Consider the following 22,752-nt stretch of genomic DNA (forward strand, 5'->3'; position numbering starts at 1 on the left):
AAGTAGTGCACTATGTAGGGAATCGGGTGCCATTGGGGACACAGCCTAGGTCTAGCTCAGCTGAGTACAGTCGAGTGTCTTGCCTGCCTGCCGTGGCGGTGGAGGTTTCCTTGCCAAGTTTCCTCTCTTTGTTTGGTCCACTCTGGTCAGTCTGGGTGCTTGGCCCGGCCGCACTGCAGCCAAACACACATACAGTATATCAACAACACTACAGACTGTAACTACAGGCAACTCTTAGGGCAGCTCTGTCAGTCTGTCTGTTGCCAGGACCTGTGGCCTGGGTGAGCAATAGAGGAGAAGGAGAGGAGAGATAGGGAGAAGTATGGGGAGGTAGAGGAGAGATAGGGAGAAGCAGAGGGAGGTAGAGGGGAGACAGGGAGAAGCAGAGGGAGGTAGAGGAGAGAGAGGGAGAAGCAGAGGGGGGTAGAGGGGAGAGAGGGAGAAACAGAGGGGGGTAGAGGAGAGAGAGGGAGAAGCAGAGGGAGGTAGAGGGGAGAGAGGGAGAAGCAGAGGGGGGTAGAGGGGAGAGAGGGAGAAGCAGAGGGGGGTAGAGGAGAGAGAGGGAGAAGCAGAGGGGGGTAGAGGAGAGAGAGGGAGAAGCAGAGGGAGGTAGAGGAGAGAGAGGGAGAAACAGAGGGAGGTAGAGGGGAGAGAGGGAGAAGCAGAGGGGGGTAGAGGGGCGAGAGGGAGAAGCAGAGGGAGGTAGAGGGGAGAGAGGGAGAAGCAGAGGGAGGTAGAGAGGAGAGAGGGAGAAGCAGAGGGGGGTAGAGGGGAGAGAGGGAGAAGCAGAGGGAGGTAGAGGGGAGAGAGGGAGAAGCAGAGGGAGGTAGAGGGGAGAGAGGGAGAAGCAGAGAGAGGTAGAGAGGAGAGAGGGAGAAGCAGAGGGAGGTAGAGGGGAGAGAGGGAGAAGCAGAGGGAGGTAGAGAGGAGAGAGGGAGAAGCAGAGGGAGGCAGAGGGGAGAGAGGGAGAAGTAGAGGGAGGTAGAGAGGAGAGAGGGAGAAGCAGAGGGAGGTAGAGAGGAGAGCGGGAGAAGCAGAGGGAGGCAGAGGGGCGAGAGGGAGAAGCAGAGGGAGGTAGAGAGGAGAGCGGGAGAAGCAGAGGGAGGTAGAGAGGAGAGAGGGAGAAGCAGAGGGAGGTAGAGAGGAGAGAGGGAGAAGCAGAGGGAGGTAGAGGGGAGAGAGGGAGAAGCAGAGGGAGGTAGAGAGGAGAGAGGGAGAAGCAGAGGGAGGTAGAGAGGAGAGCGGGAGAAGCAGAGGGAGGTAGAGAGGAGAGAGGGAGAAGCAGAGGGAGGTAGAGAGGAGAGAGGGAGAAGCAGAGGGAGGTAGAGAGGAGAGAGGGAGAAGCAGAGGGAGGTAGAGGGGAGAGAGGGAGAAGCAGAGGGAGGTAGAGAGGAGAGAGGGAGAAGCAGAGGGGGGTAGAGGGGAGAGAGGGAGAAGCAGAGGGAGGTAGAGGGGAGAGAGGGAGAAGCAGAGGGAGGTAGAGAGGAGAGAGGGAGAAGCAGAGGGAGGTAGAGGGGAGAGAGGGAGAAGCAGAGGGAGGTAGAGAGGAGAGAGGGTGGAAGCAGAGGGAGGTAGAGAGGAGAGAGGGAGAAGCAGAGGGAGGTAGAGGGGAGAGAGGGAGCAGCAGAGGGAGGTAGAGGGGAGAGAGGGAGAAGCAGAGGGAGGTAGAGAGGAGAGAGGGAGAAGCAGAGGAAGGTAGAGAGGAGAGAGGGAGAAGCAGAGGGAGGTAGAGAGGAGAGAGGGAGAAGCAGAGGGAGGTAGAGAGGAGAGAGGGAGAAGCAGAGGGGGGTAGAGGGGAGAGAGGGAGAAGCAGAGGGAGGTAGAGGGGAGAGAGGGAGAAGCAGAGGGAGGTAGAGAGGAGAGAGGGAGAAGCAGAGGGGGGTAGAGGGGAGAGAGGGAGAAGCAGAGGGAGGTAGAGGGGAGAGAGGGAGAAGCAGAGGGAGGTAGAGGGGAGAGAGGGAGAAGCAGAGGGAGGTAGAGAGGAGAGAGGGAGAAGCAGAGGGAGGTAGAGGGGAGAGAGGGAGAAGCAGAGGGAGGTAGAGAGGAGAGAGGGAGAAGCAGAGGGAGGCAGAGGGGAGAGAGGGAGAAGTAGAGGGAGGTAGAGAGGAGAGAGGGAGAAGCAGAGGGAGGTAGAGAGGAGAGCGGGAGAAGCAGAGGGAGGCAGAGGGGCGAGAGGGAGAAGCAGAGGGAGGCAGAGGGGAGAGAGGGAGAAGCAGAGGGAGGCAGAGGGGAGAGAGGGAGAAGTAGAGGGAGGTAGAGAGGAGAGAGGGAGAAGCAGAGGGAGGTAGAGAGGAGAGCGGGAGAAGCAGAGGGAGGTAGAGAGGAGAGAGGGAGAAGCAGAGGGAGGCAGAGGGGAGAGAGGGAGAAGTAGAGGGAGGTAGAGAGGAGAGAGGGAGAAGCAGAGGGAGGTAGAGAGGAGAGCGGGAGAAGCAGAGGGAGGTAGAGAGGAGAGAGGGAGAAGCAGAGGGAGGCAGAGGGAGAGAGGGAGAAGCAGAGGGAAGTAGAGAGGAGAGCGGGAGAAGCAGAGGGAGGTAGAGAGGAGAGAGGGAGAAGCAGAGGGAGGTAGAGAGGAGAGCGGGAGAAGCAGAGGGAGGTAGAGAGGAGAGAGGGAGAAGCAGAGGGAGGCAGAGGGGAGAGAGGGAGAAGTAGAGGGAGGTAGAGAGGAGAGAGGGAGAAGCAGAGGGAGGTAGAGAGGAGAGCGGGAGAAGCAGAGGGAGGCAGAGGGGCGAGAGGGAGAAACAGAGGGAGGTAGAGAGGAGAGAGGGAGAAGCAGAGGGAGGTAGAGAGGAGACATGGAGAAGTAGAGGGAGGTAGAGGGGCGAGAGGGAGAAGTAGAGGGAGGTAGAGGGGAGACAGGGAGAAGTAGAGGGAGGTAGAGGGGCGAGAGGGAGAAGCAGAGGGAGGTAGAGGGGAGACAGGGAGAAGTAGAGGGAGGTAGAGGGGCGAGAGGGAGAAGCAGAGGGAGGTAGAGAGGAGAGAGGGAGAAGTAGAGGGAGGTAGAGGGGAGAGAGGGAGAAGCAGAGGGAGGTAGAGAGGAGAGAGGGAGAAGCAGAGGGAGGTAGAGGGGAGACAGGGAGAAGTAGAGGGAGGTAGAGAGGAGAGAGGGAGAAGCAGAGGGAGGTAGAGGGGAGAGAGGGAGAAGCAGAGGGAGGTAGAGGGGAGAGAGGGAGAAGCAGAGGGAGGTAGAGGGGAGAGAGGGAGAAGCAGAGGGAGGTAGAGGGGAGAGAGGGAGAAGCAGAGGGAGGTAGAGAGGAGAGAGGGAGAAGCAGAGGGAGGTAGAGGGGAGACAGGGAGAAGTAGAGGGAGGTAGAGGGGCGAGAGGGAGAAGTAGAGGGAGGTAGAGGGGAGACAGGGAGAACTAGAGGGAGGTAGAGGGGAGACAGGGAGAAGTAGAGGGAGGTAGAGGGGAGAGAGGGAGAAGCAGAGGGGGGTAGAGGGGAGAGAAGGAGATGCAGAAAGAGGGAGGGCGATGGAAAGGGGGAAAGAGGGAGAGAGAGGGGGAGAGAGGAAGATCTCTGACAGAGGACTGAACTCTTCCCACAACCTGCCAGGGAAGACCATGGTGACCGCTGTCCATTGAGGTGGTACACGGCTGCCAGGGGAGAAGTCATAGGCATACCACACTCTCAAGAGCTCTTAGTACTTAAACAGTCTGTTGGGTCCTGAACCAGGGAAAGTGCACTTTCACCATTCATATGGGCTACGTGGTTTCCTCAACATAAGAGTGCTTAATTAAGGTCTGGACACAGAATCATAGAATTACGTATGAACTCTCTGTGAATCTAGCAGGGGGACAAGTAGGAAAATGATTATTCTGAAACACGAAGGAGAAGAGGAAAGAATAGCATGGCTGAACAGAATACCATTATAAAGCCCTCATCTTTCTGCTTATTGCCATTTTGATGACACGGACCTATAGTTCCACAGTCACTTAGGAAGTATTCTCTAGCCCTCCTCTCAGACTATACATTGTCTTGTCATATTGTAGCACTGGGATTAGACTCTTTGAAAGCCACTGCGAGCCCTGTGGCCAAAAAGTGATGAGAGAACAATCCACTACAGACCGACTGAAGAACCTGTCTCTGTTGAGTTATGGGTCTCTAGTCAGTCTGCCCTTCCCTTCCATCTCTTGATGTTGAGATAATGAGCTTGTTCCTGTTTGGTGGGTAGAGCAACCGACGAGGGAGAAGGGACGTGTTGTGGACGTGCCCTGAGGTTAGACTAGCAGGGCCGGATGGACTACAGCAGTGTGCTTGTGTGTTTACCAGGCCAGCCCTGTCTCTGGCTGTAGTGCTGGGCTGACCAGTCTAAACAGAGTACCGTCAGGCCCTGGCTGTTTGGGGATGGGATGGAGGGCTAAATGACTTACAGATGGACTTCTCATACACACAGCATGCGTCCCAAATGGCACCCTATTTCATATAGTGCACTACTTTTGACTAGAGCCCTATGGCCCCTGGCCAAATGTAGTGCACTATATATAGGGAATAGGCTACCATTTGGGACACAGTCACAAACAGCAGAGCATAGGGACCATGGCGTGTTGAGGGGCTGTATTCAGCCTTGGTGGAATTTACAGCATACTTATCTAATTGAGATATCATTACAAGGGGAGAACATTCCTCTGTGTATACGCCTACTGCTAATATGTAGGATATATTTGTTATACTTGCACTAATAAAGTGTACACAGCAGCCAACCGCAAATCCTGATTTATGCTCCATATACTTTGAGTAAGGCCAATAATGATGTTGGGTACAGAGACATGTCTGGAGGGCGTGTTACACCGGGGGTGCTGCTTTCAACAGGGCAGACTTTTGATGTCTATACCTTCAAAGCATCCTCTGAGGGCTTTTGACTAACCCTGACCAAACATATCTGATTATGGTAGGAAATGGGATAAACGTGATAAAGGACTAAATTACCAAATATGAGGGGATGGACAATAACTTAAACAAATGAAGAGAAAGAGAAAGACATTAGCATGGAACTGTCCCACCTTGAGCAACACTGGAATGAGGTTGGAAAAATCCCTGTAATATTGTTGCTAGAGTCTCCAGAGCATGTTTTGAGTGTTGTCTTGTGAAAACAGGAGGTTTGTGACATGAAGTCTTCTGTCTTCCACAGTGTTTCTCAGGGCTCCCCTAAGTTGTTGGTCTTCAATGGAGCTTGTTGTTTCTGTATTTGTCAGGGATGCCCTCTGACAGAAAGATAACAGACTGTCACGTCCTGCAATCTGTCTTCATCCCCATTCCGTCTGGAGAATTCAACCCAATGCTGTGCTGCCTCTTCCTTTCCAAAGGAGTTAGAGAAAGCCAGAGAGAGCCTTTAGGCTGGATGTGTTGTCTTTGTCTGTGTGCCATAAATCACTGTCTGTCGGAGTACAGGGCCCAGGCATTAACACAGTATAACTCACCATCACGCCACTCAAACGCTTCACAACTTTCACCCCCACTAAGATTAATGCTCCCAATGTGTGTGTGTGTGTGTGTGTGTGTGTGTGTGTGTGTGTGTGTGTGTGTGTGTGTGTGTGTGTGTGTGTGTGTGTGTGTGTGTGTGTGTGTGTGTGTGTGTGTGTGTGTGTGTGTGTGTGTGTGTGTGTGTGCGTGTGTGCGTGTGTGATGAATGCTTCCAGGACTGATGTGCTGGTAAAACAGGGACAAGGAAACTCTGAAGGCTCCACACATGCATCTACATACAGCCAGTCAGAGAGCAGAGCAGTAGAGACACATCTACACACAGCCAGTCAGAGAGCAGAGCAGTAGAGACACATCTACATACAGCCAGTCAGAGAGCAGAGCAGTAGAGACACATCTACACACAGCCAGTCAGAGGGCAGAGCAGTAGAGACACATCTACATACAGCCTGTCAGAGGGCAGAGCAGTAGAGACACATCTACATACAGCCAGTCAGAGGGCAGAGCAGTAGAGACACATCTACACACAGCCAGTCAGAGAGCAGAGCAGTAGAGACACATCTACATACAGCCAGTCAGAGAGCAGAGCAGTAGAGACACATCTACACACAGCCAGTCAGAGAGCAGAGCAGTAGAGACACATCTACATACAGCCAGTCAGAGGGCAGAGCAGTAGAGACACATCTACACACAGCCAGTCAGAGAGCAGAGCAGTAGAGACACATCTACACACAGCCAGTCAGAGAGCAGAGCAGTAGAGACACATCTACACACAGCCAGTCAGAGAGCAGAGCAGTAGAGACACATCTACATACAGCCAGTCAGAGAGCAGAGCAGTAGAGACACATCTACACACAGCCAGTCAGAGAGCAGAGCAGTAGAGACACATCTACATACAGCCAGTCAGAGAGCAGAGCAGTAGAGACACATCTACACACAGCCAGTCAGAGAGCAGAGCAGTAGAGACACATCTACACACAGCCAGTCAGAGAGCAGAGCAGTAGAGACACATCTACACACAGCCAGTCAGAGAGCAGAGCAGTAGAGACACATCTACATACAGCCTGTCAGAGAGCAGAGCAGTAGAGACACATCTACATACAGCCAGTCAGAGAGCAGAGCAGTAGAGACACATCTACATACAGCCAGTCAGAGAGCAGAGCAGTAGAGACACATCTACATACAGCCTGTCAGAGAGCAGAGCAGTAGAGACACATCTACATACAGCCTGTCAGAGAGCAGAGCAGTAGAGACACATCTACATACAGCCAGTCAGAGAGCAGAGCAGTAGAGACACATCTACATACAGCCTGTCAGAGAGCAGAGCAGTAGAGACACATCTACATACAGCCAGTCAGAGAGCAGAGCAGTAGAGACACATCTACATACAGCCTGTCAGAGAGCAGAGCAGTAGAGACACATCTACATACAGCCAGTCAGAGAGCAGAGCAGTAGAGACACATCTACATACAGCCAGTCAGAGAGCAGAGCAGTAGAGACACATCTACACACAGCCAGTCAGAGAGCAGAGCAGTAGAGACACATCTACACACAGCCTGTCAGAGAGCAGAGCAGTAGAGACACATCTACATACAGCCAGTCAGAGAGCAGAGCAGTAGAGACACATCTACATACAGCCAGTCAGAGGGCAGAGCAGTAGAGACACATCTACATACAGCCAGTCAGAGAGCAGAGCAGTAGAGACACATCTACACACAGCCAGTCAGAGGGCAGAGCAGTAGAGACACATCTACACACAGCCAGTCAGAGGGCAGAGCAGTAGAGACACATCTACATACAGCCAGTCAGAGGGCAGAGCAGTAGAGACACATCTACATACAGCCAGTCAGAGGGCAGAGCAGTAGAGACACATCTACATACAGCCAGTCAGAGGGCAGAGCAGTAGAGACACATCTACACACAGCCAGTCAGAGAGCAGAGCAGTAGAGACACATCTACATACAGCCTGTCAGAGAGCAGAGCAGTAGAGACACATCTACATACAGCCTGTCAGAGAGCAGAGCAGTAGAGACACATCTACATACAGCCAGTCAGAGAGCAGAGCAGTAGAGACACATCTACATACAGCCTGTCAGAGAGCAGAGCAGTAGAGACACATCTACATACAGCCAGTCAGAGAGCAGAGCAGTAGAGACACATCTACATACAGCCAGTCAGAGAGCAGAGCAGTAGAGACACATCTACATACAGCCTGTCAGAGGGCAGAGCAGTAGAGACACATCTACATACAGCCTGTCAGAGAGCAGAGCAGTAGAGACACATCTACATACAGCCTGTCAGAGGGCAGAGCAGTAGAGACACATCTACATACAGCCTGTCAGAGAGCAGAGCAGTAGAGACACATCTACATACAGCCTGTCAGAGAGCAGAGCAGTAGAGACACATCTACATACAGCCTGTCAGAGAGCAGAGCAGTAGAGACACATCTACATACAGCCTGTCAGAGAGCAGAGCAGTATAGCTCTCAGTCATTGTTTGTGTATGTTTAGTGTTGAGAAAGAGGGGAGAGGGAAATAGTGGCTGGCTGGCGCTACGCATCACAACTCAAAAAGATGTAGGATCTTAATTTGAGCCAGTTTTCTACAGCAGGAAAATAATCCTGCAGCAACAGGAAATGTAAATTATTATGTGGATTACAATTAATATAACTTATTGTAGGGGTTGATACATTTTTTGTAAGGGAAAATCAAGTCTGAAACCTCAAACACACTACAAGTTTGACATTTCCTGCAACAGGGTGATCAAATGAAGATCAAATGAAGATCTGTAGTGGTGGTTGGAGGCAGACCAAGAATGGACGAAGAGAAAGCCAGGGGAGGGGTTTTACATACACACTGACAGGCACACACAACACACACTGATGAACACACACTGACAGGCACACACAACACACACTGATGAACACACACTGACAGGCACACACAACACACACTGATGAACACACACTGACAGGCACACACAACACACACTGATGAACACACACTGACAGGCACACACAACACACACTGATGAACACACACTGACAGGCACACACAACACACACTGATGAACACACACTGACAGGCACACACAACACACACTGATGAACACACACTGACAGGCACACACAACACACACTGATGAACACACACACTGATGTATACACTTGATTAATAATTCCTCTGGGCTGTTGGGAAAGACCCTATTCATGGCTGATTCTACCATAACACTTTGGTGGGTTATGTCTGTGTGTTTAGGTTTTCTATTAGAAGTGACGCAGACATTATGCAACTTTGAGGTTCTTTCGAGGAAAGCTAAGCTTTCTTTGGTCCATGATGAGATGATTTTAAAACTTGATGAGGTCAATATCTTTTCAATCATCAAAATGATATCCTGTTATTCTGAGTGTAATTAAACACTACTTGCAATCAATCACATTATTGTCAGTGGGAGAAGAAAAAGTACCCAATTGTCATACTTAAAACTAAAGATACCTTAATAGAAAATTAATCAAGTAAAAGTAAAAGTCACCTAGTAAAATATTACTTGAGCAAAAGTCTAAAAGTATTTGGTTTTAAATATACTTAAGCATCAAAAGTAAATGAAATTGCTAAAATACACTTAGGTATCAAAAGCAAAAGTATAAATCATTTCAAATTCCTTATATTAGGCAAACCAGACAGCACATGTTTTATTTGTATTTTTTTAGGGAGAGCAAGGTGCACACTCCAACACTCACACATCATTTACAAACCAAGCATTTGTGTTTAGTGAGTCCTCCAGATTAGAGGCAGTAGGGATGACCAGGGGTGTTCTGTTGATAAGTGCGTGAATTGGACCATTTTCCCATCCTGCTAAGCATTCAACATGTAACGAGTCCTTTAGGTAACAAAGAAAATGTACGGAGTAAAAAGTACATTATTTTCTTTATGAATGTAGTGAAGTAAAAGTAGGACTAGGGCTGAGGACTGAGGCTGAGGACTGAGGCTGAGGACTGAGGACTGAGGGCTAGGGCTGAGGCTGAGGGCTGAGAACAGAGGGTGAGGGCTGAGGCGGGTGGAGGGAGAGTAGAGAAGGAAAAGTCAAACAATGAGATGGACCTAGCCAGGCTGCCTCTGGAGCAGCAGAGTGGAGAGAGGAGGAATGTGCCAAGGCACGGACAGACAGAGGGTGGGCCATTGGGTTCATCCACCTGCCTGCCGGGGGCACTGCACAAACCCGTCAAAACAAATGTTTCACATGACTACAACTATAATATGAGAGGACATACACACAGAAAACAGTCAAGCAAGTTGGTGCTCTGGGTATCATGCTTTTACTGCTATTTTTCAGTTCTGCTGTGTGGAATTGGTCACCATGGCAACTCTACTAGGAGTCATGCAAAACACTTTTCATATTGTACTCGGGGAGCATGCAGTGATTGGAGACACATTTGATTTGGGGGCTTTGGGTTCCTCACAATAGGCTGCTGCTGCCTGCTGCTCTGAACAGCTGTTTCACCTGAATCAGTCTGCTAATTAGGAACCTTCGGTTTCACTTTACGTTTCTGTCAGATTGCTTTGCTGTGTGACACAGGATGTAAGAGGGACAGCGAGTGTGTTTTATAAATGTGGGTTTATGTTACCAATCAGGAGATTGTGATCACAACATGCACAGACAGCAAATGGGCCAGAACTCAATCTGTGGTGGAGTGAGTCTCTCCTTTACCCTCCTGTAGGGTTAGTCTTTAGTTCAGGATCATTTCACTCTTGTCAATACCAGAGGTCTTGGAGAGCTGTGTCCTTTCACTCATGCATTATAGTAGACATGAAGCCATGAGCCAAAGTCAATGCCTATAGCAAAAACCATGGTAGAATGGAGAAAAGTATTGAACTGCACACACAGAAACACACACACATACACTTTCGCTCCCTTTCTCTCTCAGCTTAAAGAGAACCAGAGACCTTTGAATGACAGGCAGCTTAATGGCTCCCATTCCAGCCATATTGTCATCCTGTGAGACTTCCCTGAGCGGAAAAACACCAGAATCTGATTATTTCCGACGCGAGTGAAAGGCTTCACACATGCTGATAGTCACAGGACCGCAGTGGCACCGCATCCGGCCCACAGGCTCCAGTCAGACCAACTAACGCTGGCACAACATGGTCCCTGGTGGGCAATGACTGGGCATTCGGCAGGCATCACGTGGTGGCACTGCCCTGCCTGGTCTCTGCCTAGTGGGACACGCCTGGTTACAGCACAGGCCTCCATAACACAGCTGCTGCCTATTGGCTATGATCCACTGAGATCCAGAGGGCTGTGTGTGTGTGTGTGTGTGTGTGTGTGTGTGTGTGTGTGTGTGTGTGTGTGTGTGTGTGTGTGTGTGTGCGTGCGTGCGTGCGTGCGTGCGTGCGTGCGTGCGTGCGTGCGTGCGAGCGTGCGTGCGTGCGTGCGTGCGTGCGTGCGTGCGTGCGAGCGAGCGAGCGTACGTGCATGTGTGCTCTCTCCCTTCTAGCTGGTATTAGAAATGCCTTTTTAAAACTTCCATGTTCTCCTTTGGAATCATAAACACAAGTCACAACCCACTGTTGTCACAAGTCAACTTGTTGTTGTAGAGGACAGAGGGTATAGGGTCGTTGGCATGGAAACACTGACGAAACGTTAATCAACAGACAAATATGAAACACCTTGCGTGTCACGTACACACTGGCAAGCAGCAGATTACAACTAAGAGATTAGGATACCATCAGGAGTGTTTAACGTCTCGATGGACCGTAACCAGCCATAACATACTCTGTTGAAGAAAACCCACATGAAAAAATACTACAGTTTACAATAGAATACTGCAGTAGGAACTGCATTTTTTGGGGTATATGTACTTTACTTTACTATCTATATTTTTTTTACTTTTAATTTTACTTCACTAGATTCTTAAAGAAAATAATGTACCTTTTCCTCCATAAATTTTCCCTTAACCCCAAAAGTACTCGTTACATTTTGAATGCTTAGCAGGACATGAACATTTTCCAATTTACACACTTATCAAGAGAACATCCCTAATCATCCCTACATGCTTCTGATCTGACGGACTCACTAAACACAAATTCTTAGTTTGTAAATTATGTCTAAGTTTTGGAGTGAGCCTCTGGCTATCTGTAAATAAAAAAACAAGAAAATGGTGCTGTCTGGTTTGCTTAATATAAGACATTTTAAATTATTTATACTTTTACTTTTGATACTTAAGTGTATTTAAGACCAAATACTTTTAGACTTTTACTCAAGTAGTATTTTACTGGGTGACTTTTATCTTTACTAAAGTATGACAATTGGGTATTTTTTCCACCACTGGTACTTACTATAGAATGTTGTAGCATACTGTAGAATATTACAGTAAATACTACAGCATTATCCCCCCCCCAAAAAAAAACACTGTAGTTAATACTACAGTAATGTCTGCAAAACCACTACAGTCCGCAAAAACACTACACTTTTTTAACTATAGTAAATACTAAAGTATTTAATGTGCATATGCCCTGCCCATTCCCCTTCCCATATCACAATTTGTCTACCCATAAGTGAGAAGCCTACAAGCCAAGTATAGAATATATTGTTCTCTACAGATTATAGATAAAAAAGCAGAAGTGCTGAACTATCTGCTCAGACCCCAAACCTACCAACAGGCTTTGGAAAATTTGCTCTTTAAGTATTTCTCCAGTAGGTTTCCTGAAGGAGAAATCCTCCACTTCTATGTCAAAGATAATAAAACAATATAGTAAACACTACATTAATGTCTGCAAAAACTCTACAGTAAATACTACAGTATACTACCACTTCCACAAATACACCACAGTATACTACAGTCCACAAAAACCCTACAGTAAATACTACAGTATACTACAATCTGGAAAACACTACATTAATTTCTATAGTATATACTATAGTTTTCTTTGACTACAGTATTTATAAACTCAGCAAAAAAAGAAACGTCCTCTCACTGTCAACTGCGTTTATTTTCAGCAACCAGTAAATACTATACTTTACATGTGTAAATATTTGTATGAACATAACAAGATTCAACAACTGAGACATAAACTGAACAAGTTCCACAGACATGTGACTAACAGAAATGGAATAATGTGTCCCTGAACAAAGGGGGGGTCAAAATCAAAAGTAACAGTCAGTATCTGGTGTGGCCACCAGCTGCATTAAGTACTGCAGTGCATCTCCTCCTCATGGACTGCACCAGATTTGCCAGTTCTTGCTGTGAGATGGTACCCCACTCTTTCACCAAGGCACCTGCAAGTTCCTGGACATTTCTGTGGGGAATGGCCCTAGCCCTCACCCTCCGATCCAACAGGTTCCAGACGTGCCCAATGGGATTGAGATCCGGGCTCTTCGCTGGCCATGGCAGAACACTGACATTCCTGTCTTGCAGGGAATCACGCACAGAACAAGCAGTATGGCTGGTGGCATTCTCATGCTGGAGGGTCATGTCAGGATGAGCCTGCAGGAAGTGTACCACATGAGGGAGGAGGATGTCTTCCCTGTAACGCACAGCGTTGCGATTGCCTGCAACGACAACAAGCTCAGTCCAATGATGCTGTGACACACCGCCCCAGACCCTCCACTTCCAAATCGATCCGGCTCAAGAGTACAGGCCTTGGTGTAACGCTCATTCCTTCGACGATAAACGCAAATCCGACCATCACCCCTGGTGAGACAAAACCACGACTCGTCAGTGAAGAGCACTTTTTGCCAGTCCTGTCTGGTCCAGCGACGGTGGGTTTTTGCCCATAGGCTACGTTGTTGCCGGTGATGTCTGGTGAGGACCTGCCTTACAACAGGCCTACAAGCCCTCAGTCCAGCCTCTCTCAGCCTATTGCGGATAGTCTGAGCACTGATGGAGGGATTGTGAGTTCCTGGTGTAACTCGGGCAGTTGTTGTTGCCATCCTGTACCTGTTCTGCAGGTGTGATGTGTGGATGTACCGATCCTGTGCAGGTGTTGTTACACGTGGTCTGCCACTGAGAGGACGATCAGCTGTCCATCCTGTCTCCCTGTAGCGCTGCCTTAGGCGTCTCATAGTACGGATATTGCAATGTATTGCCCTGGCCACATCTGCAGTCCTCATGCCTCCTTGCAGCATGTCTAAGGCACGTTCATGCAGGTGAGCAGGGACCCTGGGCATCTTTCTTTTGGTGTTTTTCAGAGTCAGTAGAAAGGCCTCTTTAGTGTCCTAAGTTTTCATAACTGTGACCTTAATTGCCTACCATCTGTAAGCTGTTAGTATCTTAACGACCGTTCCACAGGTGCATGCTCATTAATTGTTTATGGTTCATTGAACAAGCATGGGAAACAGTGTTTAAACCCTTTACAATGAAGATCTGTGAAGTAATTCGGATTTTTACGAATTATCTTTGAAAGACAGGGTCCTAAAAAAGGGAAGTTTCTTTTTTTTCTGAGTTTACTATAAATAACTGCAAATACTACAATATACTACAGTAAAGGGACTTAAGTCCGTAAAACCACTACATTGAATTATACAGTTTAGTCCGCAAAAACAGTTAGAAAATACTATAGTATTTATTTATGTGGGAATCCATTATGCACGCAAACACACAACCACTCACGCACAAAGTTATCTAATGACACACACATGAACGCACACACACATGCACATACACACACATACAAAGATCACAAATCCACACACACACACACACACACACATACAAAGAACAGGGAAGGATAAACCTGTTTTTACCTTGTCCTCCAGGCGGACCAGTCTGGCTCCCACAGTGTAGTATTCTTTATCTACACCTTTCTCTGAAAAACAACACACACATTTCCCTTCATTCAAACACTGGCCTCACTATTGTGGTGTGTGGTACAATCTCAATCATCATTGGTGGGGGCAACACAAGGCATGCAAAAGATCCTGATCTATTCCTATAGGGTCAATAGTGAGACTTGCTGTAACTTAATTCTCTGAGGTCATTGCTGGTATCAGATGTCACAAGGCCTAGGGGAAGTTAGATAGCAGGAGTGGAGACTAAAGTGGGTCCGTTCAACCATTGTTTCTCTACTACAAGCCAATTTACATCTAACTGCCATGAGACAAGACCAATAGCCTATTGTACCCAACAGCCCAGGGTACTCATTCATTTGACTAATTGAATCATCTTAATTTACACCCTATTAGTCTGAGGCCTGCACCCAACCCTAACCTGCAAATATAGAAAATGCACTATGGACTACAGTCAAAGATGGAAGAACAATGTTTTGACAACGGGTGCAGGATTTTTGGGGGCCTGATTTAGATATGTTTCTGCTTATAATTTTTGACATTTTGGTAGGCTATTTGTTAGTCAACTTGTCTATAATTAGATGCATGCAGCTTCTCTTCTGTCATTATGTTGCCCTAGAATACTAAATAAACCCTCAACAGAATAATGTCATAGATCGATAAAATGAATGTTTCAATCTAGTTACATCGGTATATTTGTCTCTGTCATCTCTCTGTCATCTCTCATTTAGCGACTGGGGAGAAAATACAATAACGCAACAACAACAAAAAAACAGGAAAGATTTTCTGTGCAAAATGTACAAATGACATCAGTTTGACGGGTTATAAGGAAAAAGAAAGCTGTGAAAATGACCCAACCCCAAAAAGTTTCTGATATGATTTCAGTTCAGGTTCATTTTATGTGGTTGAAATACTATCAGCTTTTATGATGCTTGTATGATGAAGACAGCACCTGTACAGATTCTATCTTACTGAGCATTGCATTCATTCAAGATGCAGAAATAAATAAATCACATTTCTCCACTCCTGTTCCCAAGTCCAAATGTTGCCTACATATGGTGTATCATTTTACTGCAAGAAATGCTTAATTCTGCAGGAGTTGTGAGAGGTTAGGGTCATTACATATTGTGTGGCTGAAGGGTGGGTAGATGGGTTTAGGGTCATTACATATTGTGTGGCTGAAGGGTGGGTAGATGGGTTTAGGGTCATTACATATTGTGTGGCTGAAGGGTGGGTAGATGGGTTTAGGGTCATTACATATTGTGTGGCTGAAGGGTGGGTAGATGGGTTTAGGGTCATTACATATTGTGTGGCTGAAGGGTGGGTAGATGGGTTTAGGGTCATTACATATTGTGTGGCTGAAGGGTGGGTAGATGGGTTTAGGGTCATTACATATTGTGTGGCTGAAGGGTGGGTAGATGGGTTTAGGGTCATTACATATTGTGTGGCTGAAGGGTGGGTAGATGGGTTTAGGGTCATTACATATTGTGTGGCTGAAGCGTGGGTAGATGGGTTAGGGTCATTACATATTGTGTGGCTGAAGGGTGGGTAGATGGGTTTAGTGTCATTGTGGCTGAAGGGTGGGTAGATGGGTTTAGGGTCATTGTGGCTGAATGGTGGGTGGATAGTCACGGCCGTCGTCTAGGTGGAAATGACCGGACCAAGGTGCAGCGTGGTTAGCGTACATTTTATTTTTAAATGTCGCTAACAAAACAATAAACAACAAAACGACCGTGAAGCTTACTAGGGCAAAAGTGCCACTAACAAAGTAAACTACCCACAAACACCAAAGGAAAAAAGGCTGCCTAAGTATGATTCCCAGTCAGAGACAACGATAGACAGCTGTCCCTGATTGAGAACCATACCTGGCCAAAACATAGAAATACAAAACATAGAAATAAAGAAACTAGAATGCCCACCCTAGACATGGATGGGTTTAGGGTCATTAAATATTGTGTGGCTGAAGGGTATGTGGATGGCGGGCGGATTGAATAAAGATTTATAAAATACCTTGCAAAATCCATGAATGGAAAGTTCTTGTGCAATTGATATAAGCTACATTGATGTTTTTCTTTCATTATTTTAGTCTGTCTGGTATTAGTGCACCAGCCTAAACTTTAGGACTTAACTGTACACACGCCAAATAGCCTACACAGCCAATCACCAAGTAATGCTTTTGGAAACTGGCAGAAAAAGTGTCAATCCACGGGGGCAAAAAGGGAATTCTATAAGTTTAATTCAATAATATAAAAGCTGTGAAAGGAGAGTTGAAAATAAAGAGAAGGGAGGGCCAGAAAAAATCATGTTTGGGAAAGATTTGGTTAAGTGGTAAAAGAGGATGAGAAGAGTGCGGGCTATGCTCTGTGCGGTGATTGTGAGGCGCTATAAAAATTTGACAGTCACAAGACGGGACTTTAAATAGGTCTATGGCATGTCAAGTGAACTGTAGCCTGTTTAGATGGGTTAAATGGAAACTGAAATCTGGACAATGACTGTAGGTCTATAACCCCATCTACCCACCCTTCAGCCACACAATATGTAATGACCCTAAACCCATCTACCCACCCTTCAGCCACACAATATGTAATGACCCTAAACCCATCTACCCACCCTTCAGCCACACAATATGTAATGACCCTAACCCCATCTACCCACCCTTCAGCCACACAATATGTAATGACCCTAAACCCATCTACCCACCCTTCAGCCACACAATATGTAATGACCCTAAACCCATCTACCCTCCCTTCAGCCACACAATATGTAATGACCCTAAACCCATCTACCCACCCTTCAGCCACACAATATGTAATGACCCTAAACCCATCTACCCACCCTTCAGCCACACAATATGTAATGACCCTAACCCCATCTACCCACCCTTCAGCCACACAATATGTAATGACCCTAACCCCATCTACCCACCCTTCAGCCACACAATATGTAATGACCCTAAACCCATCTACCCACCCTTCAGCCACACAATATGTAATGACCCTAACCCATCTACCCACCCTTCAGCCACACAATATGTAATGACCCTAAACCCATCTACCCACCCTTCAGCCACACAATATGTAATGACCCTAAACCCATCTACCCACCCTTCAGCCACACAATATGTAATGACCCTAAACCCATCTACCCACCCTTCAGCCACACAATATGTAATGACCCTAAACCCATCTACCCACCCTTCAGCCACACAATATGTAATGACCCTAAACCCATCTACCCACCCTTCAGCCACACAATATGTAATGACCCTAAACCCGTCCGCCCCGCGGATATAACCGTGGGGACTGCAGGTTCATCATTACACCCCATGTAAAGAAACACAGAGTACACTACCACCCCCGTCACACACACACACACACACACACACACACACACACACACACACACACACACACACACACACACACACACACACACACACACACACACACACACACACACACACACACACACACACACACACACACACACACATCCCCCCACTTCCTTACTAAGGGGCCCCTAACGCAAATAGGTCTTAGTCATGCAGTGAGTTCCTATAAACATAACAGCAGTAGATCAGTGTAATGGGGCTCCATCCTAGGGCCAGGGCAGACTCAGTCTAAGGCTTTGGACTTGGGGGAAGTGGGCTGTGTGTTTGGCAGGCTGACTGCGCTAGTTTTATGCTGTATGGCTGGTTTGGTTGTAATGGACGTGGAGTGTGTCGTGTAGTGTGTGTGTGTGTGTGTGTGTGTGTGTGTGTGTGTGTGTGTGTGTGTGTGTGTGTGTGTGTGTGTGTGTGTGTGTGTGTGTGTGTGTGTGTGTGTGTGTGTGTGTGTGTGTGTGTGTGTGTGTGTGTGTGTGTGTGTGTGTGTGTGTGTGTGTGTGTGTGTGTGTGTGTGTGGAGAACACGTGGAAGTGCGCTAAGCTTCTCAGCTGGATTCCTAATCCAATACCAGGGCCAATCAAGAAAGTGTTTAACCATGTTAGCTCCCCCGTTAGCTTCCTGGGTCAGCCAAGACATGTTAACATCCAGGAGGAGTTGGAGGGGGAGGGAGGAGGAGGAGAAGGAAGAGGAGGAGGAGGTGGAAGAGAGAGATGGAGAAGAGGAGGAAGATGGTGGTACACAGAGCAGGGGGAGGAGGAGGAGAAGAAGCAGAGAAGGAGGAAGAGGGGGAGAAAGAAGGAGAGGAGGAGGGAGGGTGGTACGCAGAGGAGGAGAGAAGATGAGGAGGAGGCAGAGGAGGAGAGAGGGAGACGGGTTGGCAGCGTTGTGCATACAAATACTAGTGTGTGTGTGTGTACCCAAACACACATATCCAAACATACACACTCACAAACTATGTATATACTCTATACACACTACGTGTACACACTAAACACACTGGGGATCTCTTGGCAGAATATTTAGTCTAGTCTATTCAGCCTTATCATGGTGCCTGGTTGTCTCTGTTTGTGAGATGTATATAACATTAGGGGGCACAGTGAGGAGTGACAAGAGTTCATGAGTATCCTCAAGTGGGTTTTACCTGCCAGAAACATTCCTGGTTTCCCCAACGTATGGTCCAGTCTGGGGACAAGAAGGAGCACAAGACAGACACGTTAGGGAAAACTTTGGACAAAGCTTTGCAGCATTGGTTAGTGTTTCATGTCTGTGACAGAAAAGTGGAAGGAAAAAAAAGGAAGACGGAAAGAGAGAGAGGAAGACGGAAAGATAGAGCGAGACAGAGAGAGAGAGAGAGAGAGAGAGAGAGAGAGAGAGAGAGAGAGAGAGAGAGAGAGAGAGAGAGAGAGAGAGAGAGAGAGAGAGAGAGAGAGAGAGACACAGTTGAAGTCGGAAGTTTACATACACTAAGGTTGGAGTCATTAAATCTTGTTTTTCAACCACTCCACAAATGTCTTGTTCAAAAACTATAGTTTTGGCAAGTCGGTTAGGACATCTACTTTGTGCATGACACAAGTAATTTTTCCAACAATTGTTTACAGACAGATTATTTCACTTATAATTCACTGTATCACAATTCCAGTGGGTCAGAAGTTTACATACACTAAGTTGACTGTGCCTTTAAACAGCTTGGAAAATTCCAGAAAATGATGTCATGGCTTTAGAAGCTTCTGTTAGGCAAATTGACATCATTTGAGTCCATTGGAGGTGTACCTGTGGAAGTATTTCAAAGCCTACCTTCAAGGCCTACCTTCAAACTCAGTGCCTCTTTGCTTGACATCATGGGAAAATCAAAAGAAATTCCAAACGCCTGAAGGTACCACGTTCATCTGTACAAACAATAGCATAAACACCATGGGACCACACAGCCATCATACCGCTCAGGAATGAGACGCGTTCTCCTAGAGATAAACATACTTTGGTGCGAAAAGTGCAAATCAATCCCAGAACAGCAGCAAAGGACCTTGTGAAGATGCTGGAGGAAACAGGTACAAAAGTATCTATATCCACAGTAAAACGAGTCCTCAGCAAGGAAGAAGCCACTGCTCCAAAACCGCCATAAAAAAGCCAGACAACGTTTTGCAACTGCACATGGGGACAAAGATCGTCATTTTTGGAGACTTGTCCTCTGGTCTGATTAAACAAAAATAGAACTGTTTGGCCATAATGACCATTGCTATGTTTGGAGGAAAAAGGGGGTGGCTTGCAAGCTTAAGAACACCATCCCACCGTGCATGGGGTTGGCAGCATCATGTTGTGGGGGTGCTTTGCTGCAGGATGGACTGGTGCACTTCACAAAATAGATAGCATCATGAGAAAGGAAAATTATGTGGATATATTGAAGCAACAGCTCAAGACATCAGTCAGGAAGTTAAAGCTTGGTCACAAATGGGTCTTCCAAATGGATAATGACCTACAACAAAGTCAAGGTATTGGAGTGGCCATCACAAAGCCCTGACCTCAATCCTATAGAAAATGTGTGGGCAGAACTGAAAAAGCCTGTGCAAGCAAGGAGGCCTACAAACCTGACTCAGTTACACCAACTCTTTCAAGAGAAATTCACCCAACTTATTGTGGGAAGCTTGTGGAAGGCTACCCGAAACGTTTGACCCAAGTTAAACAATTGAAAGGCAATGCTACCAAATACTAATTGAGTGTATGTAAACTTCTGACCCACTGGGAATGTGATGAAAGAAATAAAAGCTGAAATAAATCATTCTCTCTACTATTATTCTGACATTTCACATTCTTAAAATAAAGTGGTGATACTAACTGACCTAAGACAGGGATTTTTTACTAGGATTAAATGTCAGGAATTGTGAAAAACTGAGTTTAAATGTATTTGGCTAAGGTGTATGTAAACTTCCGACTTCAACTGTATGATTATTTACATACAAGTTAGAATCACATTTGGGTAAGTCTCTCAGTTTTCTCCTATCACAGCCATTCAACTCTTCAACTGTTTTAAAGTCGCCATTGGCCTAATGGTGAAATCCCTGAGCGGTTTCCTTCCTCTCCGGCAACTAAGTTAGGAAGGATGCCTGTATCTTTGTAGTGACTGGGTGTATTGATACACCATCCAAAGTGTAACTAATAACTTCACCATGCTCAAAGGGATATTCAATGTATTTTTTTTAACCCATCTACCAATAGGTGCCTTTATATGGCACTGGAAAATCTCCCTGGTCTTTGTGGTTGAATCTGTGTTTGAAATTCACTGCTCAACTGAGGGACCTTACAGATAATTGTATATGTGGGGTACGTAGATGAGGTAGTCATTCAAAAATCATTGTAAATACTATTATTGCACACAGAGTGAGTCCATGCAACTTATGTGACTTGGTAAGCAAATCTCTACTCCTGAATTTATGTAGGCTTGCCATAACAAATGGGTTGAATAATTATTGACAAAAGTTCAGATATTCATTTTTTATTTATTTGTAAACATTTCTAAAAACATAATTCCGCTTTGACATTATGGGTTATTGTGTGTAGGTCAGTAACACAAAATCTCAATTGAATCCATATTGAATACATGTGGAAAAAAGTCAAGGGGTGTGAATACTTTCTGAAGGCACTGTATCCACTCTATAACAAGAAGTATGTATATATTCCTGCTTATCACGCCTACACTGACACTTGTTTACTGTTATTATTATTTCTCCTGCAACCAGTCACTTTCTTCTAATCCCCCTCCTACATGTACTGTACATATCTACCTCAAACTACTCCAGTACCCCTGCACATTGTACATTTGGTATTGGCACTGACCCTGTATTTATTGTGTTTTCTTTATTATATCTATATATTTTGTATTAGTTATACTATTTTGATATTGATTACTACACTGTTGGGTTTTAGGTTTTATTTATTCACAACAAAGAAAAGGAGTGAAAGACAGTACAGATTTTAAAAAACGTGTAAAAACGCTGGCAAGTTAAGCATTTCACTGTACTTGTGCATGTGACAATACCAACTTGAGAGTGTAATGCTTATTTTTCTTCTTCTTTTTTTCCAGGGAGTGAATACCTTTAATAATTAAATGAACAAAACAAGAAACACAAACAGCGCACCGACATGAAACAGCAACAATGACAACTGGGGAAGAAATCAAAGGGAGTGACATATAAAGGGCAGGTAATCAAGGAGGTGATGGAGTCCAGGTGAGTGTCATTATGCGCGTAACTCTAGTGACAGGTGTGCGCCCTAACGAGCAGACTGGCGACCTAGAGCGCCGGAGAGAGAGCATATGTGACAGTACCCCCTCCCTAGCGTGTTCGGCTCCAGCCACAGGATGCCAACCATCTCGGGGATCCAGAGCGGACCGGTCGCCTCCGCTGAGGCGCAGAAACCTGATGAACTGAACCAGCTGAGGCGTGAGAGCCTGATGAGCCAGCTGAGGCTTGCCAGGTAGCTCCGGCTCCAACACCCGGACCCGACATCACCCCCAACACAAAAAAAACACTCCCCGATGCTTCCCTTTGTTGAGTCGTCATTCTGTAACGATGTTGCTGTTTCATGTCGGTGCGCTGTTTGTGTTTCTTGTTTTGTTCATTTATTTATTAAATGTATTCACTCCCTGAACTTGCTTCCCGACTTTCAGCGTACATCATTACAGAGAGAGAGCGAGTGACTGCAAGAGACAGAGAGAGAGAGAGAGAGAGAGAGAGAGAGAGAGAGAGAGAGAGAGAGAGAGAGAGAGAGAGAGAGAGAGAGAGAGAGAGAGAGAGAGAGAGAGAGAGAGAGAGAGAGAGAGAGAGAGAGAGAGAGAGAGAGAGAGAGAGAGAGAGAGAGAGAGAGAGAGAGAGAGAGAGAGAGAGAGAGAGAGAAAGAGAGAGAGAGAGAGAGAGAGAGAGAGATAGAGAGAGAGAGAGAGAGAGAGACACACTCCCACTAAAGAGGGGTTACAGCAACACCTAGATCATCTTCACAGGTTCTGTCAGACTTGGGCTCTGACCGTTAATCTAAAAAAACCAAATATAATGATATTCCAAAAAAGGTCCGGAAATAAGGATGACAAATATAAATTCTATTTGGACACAGTTCTATTAGAACACACCAAAAACTACACATATCTAGGACTAAATATCAGCAACACAGGTAGCTTTC

The 22,752-nt window shown here is 46.5% G+C and overlaps 1 protein-coding gene across 1 annotated transcript in view; it reads right to left on the reverse strand.

The window, feature by feature from the left end:
* The window catches only part of LOC139578277 (potassium voltage-gated channel subfamily KQT member 1-like), a 293,391-nt gene that overhangs the window by 80,912 nt on the left and 189,727 nt on the right, over positions 1-22,752 (reverse strand). The window contains exons 17-18 of the mRNA XM_071405675.1: positions 18,728-18,768; positions 14,160-14,221 (exon numbers count right to left, since the gene is read on the reverse strand). Of these exons, the coding sequence (XP_071261776.1) occupies positions 14,160-14,221; positions 18,728-18,768 (103 nt within the window). The remainder of the gene's footprint in view (positions 1-14,159; positions 14,222-18,727; positions 18,769-22,752) is intronic.

Source organism: Salvelinus alpinus, chromosome 6, assembly GCF_045679555.1.
Source record: "Salvelinus alpinus chromosome 6, SLU_Salpinus.1, whole genome shotgun sequence".
Lineage (NCBI taxonomy): Eukaryota > Metazoa > Chordata > Actinopteri > Salmoniformes > Salmonidae > Salvelinus > Salvelinus alpinus.